Source organism: Mugil cephalus, chromosome 12 (assembly GCF_022458985.1).
Source record: "Mugil cephalus isolate CIBA_MC_2020 chromosome 12, CIBA_Mcephalus_1.1, whole genome shotgun sequence".
In the NCBI taxonomy this organism is placed as follows: Eukaryota; Metazoa; Chordata; class Actinopteri; order Mugiliformes; family Mugilidae; genus Mugil; species Mugil cephalus.
Window position 1 is genome coordinate 2,666,891 of NC_061781.1, and position 8,218 is coordinate 2,675,108.

General features: G+C 41.3%; 1 protein-coding gene across 1 annotated transcript; it reads right to left on the reverse strand.

Moving 5' to 3' along the window:
• Positions 1-2,425: 2,425 nt before the first annotated feature.
• Positions 2,426-3,651, reverse strand: LOC125017873 (trace amine-associated receptor 13c-like). Its single transcript, XM_047601400.1, has 2 exons — positions 3,479-3,651; positions 2,426-3,236 (listed from the first exon to the last, which is right to left on the reverse strand). The coding sequence occupies exons 1-2, from the start codon at positions 3,649-3,651 to the stop codon at positions 2,426-2,428; spliced, it is 984 nt and encodes a 327-aa protein (XP_047457356.1).
• Between the last annotated feature and the right edge of the window lie 4,567 nt (positions 3,652-8,218).

Below are 8,218 nucleotides of genomic sequence, written 5' to 3' on the forward strand. Positions count from 1 at the left end.
AAATTGTTTTAACATGATTGATGTCTTCTACTACCGCTTATCCTCACCTGAGCTAATTTCTTGGATGTCTATCATTGTGATGGTCACTTGATCCTGTTGAGGAAGACTGCTATGCTTTTAAGGTGCCTTAGCCATTGAGCATAGGTGTTACAAGATGTGTTCTTCTTCCATATGCTTATCTAGTATTGTACCACGACCCAACAACCCAAAGACGAAATACCCAGGCAGAAACGGAGCAATGTAGTGTATGCTGTTCAGTGCAGTGAGGAATGTACAGACGTGTAAATCAGGCCACCAAACAACCCATCCACAGAGGAGCCAGCTCATCAGGGACTTACTCAGCAGTCCACCTACACCTGAAGGACAAAGGACACTCCTTTGATGACAGCAATGTCAAAATCTAGAGAAGGCATCCAGATCGGGGAGCAGGAACACCGAATTTCTTTATATGCTGATGACGTAATAATTTCAACAAATCTGTCAGTATTACAAACTTAATGCAGCAAATTGAGAAGTTTGGATGATTCTCCAGTTACACTTACTTACAACTTAAAATCCTCAATATTATTTCTGAGCAAGGAAGAAATTCAATTCAATTCAGTTTTATTTATATAGCACCAATAACAATACAAATCATCTCAAGACGCTTCACAAAAACCAGCCTGCAACCTCCAGAGTAAGCCTGAGGGTGACGGTGGCAAGGAAAAACTCCCTTTTAACAGGAAGAAACTTTGAGCAGAACCCAGCTCATTTGGAGGGACCCATCTGCCGAAGGCCAGCCGGTTAGAAACAGAGAAGATAGAAAGAAACCAGTCATAAATACCTATTTTATAAATGCAAAGAAAGGTTTCACTTACCTTGGTGTTAAAATTACCTCTGAAATTCACAAGATTGTCCGAACAAACTATGACCCATTAATAGATGAGGTGAAAGAGACATTGGATCGATGGATGACGCTGCCCATATCAATGACTGGCTGTATAAACCTGATTAAAATGACAGTTTTACCAAAATATTTATACCTTTTTCAATCCCTTCCTCTCCCACTTCCAAAAGAGCTCTTTGCCAAGCTCAGTAGCATTTTCAGAAAAAAAAAAAAAAAAAAGAACCCTTTCCTTAGAACACTATTGATATCTGGTATAAAGCACATTAGTGTATTAAAGACACTCCTCCCATATCCCGCTTCTCTCCCAAATGGGTAATGCATATATCAGAGCAGGAAGAGTGGATGGTAGTTTTAAAATCTGGTCTGATAGAGGTGTACGCAAATAAAGGACCTTTACATGAATGGTAAATTTCTCACATTTGATCAGTTGAGTCAGATCTATAACATTCCAAGAAAACATTTTTTTTTTTTTAAAAAAAACATTTACGATTAAAACATTTCATGTTATCTGAACCACGACTACTATCACATGTGGAAAATCTTACTCTTTCAAACCTAAATGGGAGGAGACATATTTCTCTGTTCTATATAACTTTAATATCATTTGATAAAGAGTCCTCTATAGATGGACTAGAGGTATGGAGACAAGATGTTAAGAATATACATATAGCTGACTAGAAAATGTCATGCTTAAAAGCTCAAAAACAATCAATTAATACAAGAATTAAGTTATTAAGAATTAAGTGGTTAATGAGAACTTACATTACCCCGGTCACACCATGACCATGAATATTTCACTGTCTTTGACAATATTATTGTGTGCTGGTATGTGTCTAATATATTTAAAATCAATAAAAAAAAATGTTTACAAAAAAAAAAAGAAGAGCACCATCTGGCCTTGAATCTACACTTGACGTTCCAAAGACCTATTATTTTATTTATTTTTGCTCATATGTTCCGCTTGCTTCCTTCGCTCTTTTTCATTTGGGATATTTAGCTGTATTGATTTTACAGGGGGTATAATGTCCTCACCAGATTAATAAGGTACACTGCGGTCATTGGTCTTTGAGTGAAACAAATGCATCCTAATATAACAGTCCTGCAGTAAATCTCATTTCATGACTGTCAAAATGTTTAGTCATCGTTTGTGGTGAAAACACATTTAAAGTGGTAACAAATGTGGTAAATTATACCGTATTGTGCATTATTTTGGAGAAGGTAGTTTGCGGTATAACTGGAGTGAATTAAACAAAAAAATAATTCTCAGTTATTTAGCGTAGCCCAGTGACTAAAGTAGGTTTTTCCAAATAACAGAAATGTGCATCAGTACAACACAATACAATTCAATAGTACTATCAGTGTCTGCCTAACTCAACTATTTTGGTTATTTAAAATAAATGCTGACGACCATAAACTAAAGATTTTGTGCAGGACTATTGGAAAGCATTTGTTTTCACTTGTCTACCAAATAAACTGGCAAGTAGGCGTATGTAGTTATTTTTGTTTCTTGTAGAGAAAGTGGACCACGTCACAGTCTCTCTACAGTATGTTTACCCCCCAGGAGCCAGGCTTCAGTATCTGCAGAGTGACAATGTGTTTAACAGCATTTCTAAACCAGGGATAAAACAGTGCATAAATCACAGGGTTTAGACAAGAATTGAAATAAGCCAGGAAGACTACAAAAGTTCCAGATGTAGTACTGAGCACAGCCTCAGACACAATATAACAATAATAAGGGCAGTAACATATGAGATATACAACTACAAGAACACCAAGAGTCCTGGCTGCTTTCAACTCAGATTTCTTTGTCAGAGTCAATGAAACCTGGACTGTGACAATTCGAACTTTAGAGCGCATGGCACGAGCCTGAGACACAGCCACCACAAATACCATCATATAAAGAATTATGATGATAGTAACAGGAGCAGTGAAAGATAAAACAACATCAATAGTTCCTGTAATATAGTCAATGACAAGCACACATTCTCCATAGCAGGATTTACTTCTCTCTGGTTGAGCCAGGACATCCTTCACATAATAACTGCTGTACAAAGCAGAACAGAGCCAACATAGACAGACACTGAGTCTGACTCTTGACACAGTGACTCTGGTGGGGTAATACAGAGGATAACAAATAGCCACATAACGGTCAACTGATATGAGGACTATATGTCCTACTGAAACACAGACAATGACAGATCCCACTAAACTATAAAGACAGCATATGGCATCTCCAAATATCCAGCAGTCTGCTTTTCTAAAGATTTCTACCGGCATCAGCAGCAGGCCCACAAGAAAATCTGACACAGCCAGAGAGAGGAGGAGGATGTTAGTGGGTGTGTGAAGCTGCCTGGAAGGAGACAGAAAAGCATCAATTACACATTAATCATGTCAAAATGTCTTTAGTTAAAATGTTCACGACATTTGCTCTAGTTTAGGGAACTGAAACTGCCAGGGTTCTAATACACAGAATGTTGTTATTCAAATGATGATAATGCATTAATTAATTCAGTCATGACAATTTGATATAATAAAATCAAAAAGTCTTTTTAAAATATAAACTGTATGTTTTGCTGAGGAGTGAATCTGTACCTGAAATGGGAGACTGAGATGATCACAAACAGGTTGAGAGCCACTGTGATCACAGAGATGGACGATAGCAGAATGTTCAAGACTCCAGCTTCAAACCAGTGAAGTGTGGGCTTCCTGCAAGATGTGTTGACGAGATGTGGAAAACAGAGCTCCACTTGGTCCTGGATCTCCATCATTAGACAGCTACAGTACCAACAGCTGTCTGGCCAGAACTCTCTGTTGTATCACTGAGTTACTTGTTATACAATCCCCCAGTCCCTCTGTTTTATTCTCAGTAGATTTATGTCCATCCTCTTTCTCTTTTTACCTTTCCTTAATGTTTATGTCCATTTTATTTCAACTTACATCTGATAAACTTTTAATCCCCTAACTAAAAAAGTATTACAAATTATGCATGATCTTGTTTTGTGAATACATACAGTATACTGTACAAGTGAGGAGGGAAACATGGTTGAAAGTCATGACAGCTCATAAAACACAAATAGTATCACCTAAATAGTCATAGTTCAGGGATCATAAAGAAAGCACAAAGGACCTGAAGAGACTAGTTTTAGTTTTTGAAGCTTTTAAATGGTTTTGAATATTCTCTCTTAGTCACCTCTTTTTTTTTCACCTCAACAAGGTTTTCACATTGTGCTGTTAAAGGGAGGAAAAGTAAGCGGCAGACAGGGTCGGTTGCAGGGGAGGGCAATTCCCAAGACATTTTGAACTAGAGGCCAAGACAAAAATCACAGCAGAACAGAACAATATGACCAGTAACTTTTTTGAATTAACTTTGTTTTTACATAAATGCAGCAAAAATAAATTATTCTATGTTATTTCCCACCAGCACAATGAAACAAATTTTAAACCTTATCAAATTTTATTATATATGCAATTATACTCATTAAAACTGCATTGTCCTGACAAGCCATGATAAATATGACATTTCAGAAAGAAGAATTGAAAGACAAAGTAAGGAGTTAAACCTAAAATAAATTAAGTGAAAAAATAACACACAAAGAGTTTGTAACAGTCAGTAAGTTTACATACACAGCTTTATCGAGCTAACCTCAAAAACAACATTAATGTATTAATAATTTACCTACTATTTAGTGACCATGGTATATGCGGGATAACGCCTCGTGGGACTCACAGTAGTCTCAAGCTCTCATATCTATGCCGCCACCTCAACTCCAAGCATCCATGTATAAGTCATAAACCCCTTGCATTTTTCAGAGCAAAACTGGAGGAGTTGAAAAACAGTAAAAAAAAACAAAAAAAAAACAACTGCAGTTTCATTCATGCGGTGGGTCAACAAAAAGTGCACTAAGGGTTTCTTATCTTGCCGGCTACAGAGTAGCAAACACAGGGCTCCCTCACACAATTGTAGAAGATTGCTTTTGCACACTGAAATGCGTTGGGTGTCACGAGGAAAAGTGTTGACTAGGCTTTTTGAACTGCAATATTCGCTTCAGCAATTTTTTGAAGACAATCTGTTTCATCTGGCGTCCAGTCTGCATGATGAGGATTTTCTGCAGAGGCTCGCCTATCTGGCTGACATATTTTCTGTTCTGAATGAACTGAATTGGAGGCTTCAGGGGGTCAGTGTTACTCAGTTCAACACTCAAGACAAGACAAGACCGAAGCTATGGCAAAAAAGCTAAGTTTCTGGATGAGCTGCGCGAGTAGGAATACACTCATGTGTTTCCCCACACTTCATGCATTTTTGGAGGCAAATTTTCACAAGTTTTCACAATGATTAAAGTGAAAAAGAGGAACTTCACCGAGTCCAAAGCAGAAGTTTTATTAAATGAAGTGGAGACACACAGGCACATTGTGTTTGGTAGCCTATCATCGGGCATCAACACAAAAAGAAAGAGAAGTGAGTGGGGGCGTGTGTGTGAGGCTGTGAATGTCGTAGGATCAGAGGAGCGTGCACACACTGAAGTAAAAAAGAAATGGTCCGATATGAAGGTGGAGGTGAAGCGGAGGATTTCGGCACACCGCCGAAACGTGACCGCAACGGGCAGGGGGTCAGGAGGGGACGAACTGACCCCCTGCCCAGAGAGTGGCCGCCATAATGGGTGACACAGCTCTCCTCGGAGTTGTGGGAGCCCATGAAGGTGATACAGATCATCCCCAAGATAACTGTGTTAAACTGTACTGGTCGTACAACAGGCTGTTCACAATACACATAGCTCGTGCGTGAAGTTGCCAGGACATTAAACACATTGACTCATGTTGAGTCACTTTTTTTTCGGTCTCCTAAAAACTCCCGGCGTAATTTCTCTACGGGTGAAAATGGAGCGTGCTATTATTGTCATGAAGTTGGCCACCTCATTTCATGTCCAGTCTGACCCCAGTGGGTCTGATACATTCAGAGCCTACTATCAGTCAGCAGGGGGATCTGACCGCGGTTGATGACTCTTTTAAGCCATTTATAACGCAAGGTTTTACCTCTCTGACTGAAAATGAGGCCAGGGTTCCGGTGACTATACTGAGGGATACTGGTGCCAAACACTCTGTGGCTCATCGTGGCATGTTGCCCTTTTCGGATCAGTCGTACTGTGGCTCTGATTTATTGTTGTGGGGAATTAAATTGAGCGAGATCCGTGCGCAGTGTCACATCGTTTATCTTTCCTGTTCTTTTGTGCCTGGAATAGTACAAGTACAAGTAGCGATGCGTGATCAGCTGCCGATTGCAGGAGTTGATCTTATTCTGGGGAATGATTTGGCTGGCAACAAAGTTTTTCCATCTGCTCCGGAGGTGATTGAGAATCCCACTGTTGACTTGTGTGTCACTCCCGCTATACCTGACGCGCAGTCGGTCTTTCCAGCGTGCGTCGTCACCCGTGCCCAAGCTCGTAAACTTGGTGAAATAGTCGATCTGTCTGACTCTTTTAATAACACATCTGAGGTCTCGGTCAGCCCCTCTCCTGAACCGGAAAATTAATCTCTTTCTGTTGTGGTGGAAACAGAGGACAAAGAGTTGTGTTTGGCAATAAACAAAGATCAATTAATTAAAGCGCAACAATCTGACAGTACGCTGGCTGTCTGTCTGTCTGCTGCTCGGAAACACAAAAGCGATACACTGCCTATGACTTACCTCTTTGATGAAGGTGTGTTAGTGCGTAAATGGTCCCCGATGTCTGGTATGGAGTGTGATGTGGTTACTCAGGTCGTTGTGCCAAAAGAGTTCCGTCCTCAAGTGCTGAGTTTAGCCCACGATCACAACTTGTCCGGTCACCTGAGCGTTAAAAAGACACATCACCGTCTGCTTCAGTATTTCTTTTGGCCAGGGCTAAAGTCTGATGTTGCCAGGTTTTGTCGATCTTGCCATATCTGCCAGACGACCGGTAAACCAAACCAGGTTATTTGCCCGGCTCTGTTACGCCCAATTCCAGCGATCGGTGAGCCTTTTGAGCATGTCATCACTGACTGTGTTGGTCCCTTGCCAAAAACCAAGATGGGACATCAGTACATGCTGACCATGATGTGTGCAGCCACACGATTTCCTGAGGCATTCCCGTTGCGCTCGTTGAGAGTTATAGCGGTGGTAAAGGCTCAGGTTAAGTTCTTTTCCACCTTTGGTTTGCCGAAACGCATTCAAACTGATCAGGGATCTAACTTCATGTCTAAGGTTTTTGCACAGGTGATGTCAGAGCTGTCCATCAAGCATCAAGTGTCCACTGCATACCATCCACAGAGTCAGGGCGCACTGGATAGATTCCATCAGACATTAAAGTCAATGCTTCCTAAATACTGTGCTGAGTCTAACAGGGAGTGGGATGAGGGTCTGCCACCGCTCCTGTTCGCCATTCAGGAAACCATGCAGGAGTCTCTTGGGACTTTGTGAGTTCATTAATGTGAGCTGGTGCGTAGTTCCCTCTCCGCTGCACAGTTTAAGATGAAAAAACAGTATGATAAAAACACACTCAGTCGCAATTTTCACCCAGGTGACTGTGTGTTAGTTCTACTGCCTGTCGTTGGGTCTTGTCTTCAAGCCAAGTTTTGTGGTCCTTATGAGGTGGAGCAGAAGTTGAGCGACACAGACTATGTGATCAAGACGCCAAATAGAAAGAAAAAGTCCCAAGTGTGCCATGTTAACATGTTAAAAAAATATGTTGTCCGCGGAAGTGCTGATGCGCCATCTGTGCCGCCTGAGTCCTGTGCCTGCGCTTCACCTGTAGCCCGTGGTTTCACCGCCTTCTCCGAAAGAGGAGAACTGTTTCAGTTCCTGGTGCACGTTTGGAGAATTCCAAAATTTTGGGAAACTTGGAGGAACATTTGTCATATTTATGTAATCCGGCTAAACGTGATATTTGCCGCCTCATTCGTGGTCATGCTGCATTATTCGGGGATAAGCCCACTCAGACCACAGTCCTCACGCCTGACATTGATGTTGGGAACCACAGGCCAATTAAGCAGCATGCGTACCGCGTTAAACCTGTGAAGCGGGCAGTAATGAAAACGGAGGTTGCATACCTGGTAGGAAATGGTTTTGCTGTACCGAGTTCCAGTCCGTGGAGCGCACCTTCACTCCTGGTACCCAAATCCGATCAAACTCCTCATTTTTGTAACGACTACCACAAGGTGAACGCCATCGCTAAGTCCGACTCAGTTCCACTGTCCCGCATGGATGATTGTGTTGATAGAGTAGGATCTGCGTCACTAAACTGGACCTCTTGAAGGGTTACTTTGGATTCAGGTGCCTCTTACATCGCGTGCATCAGAAATTTCAGCATTTGTCACTCCAGA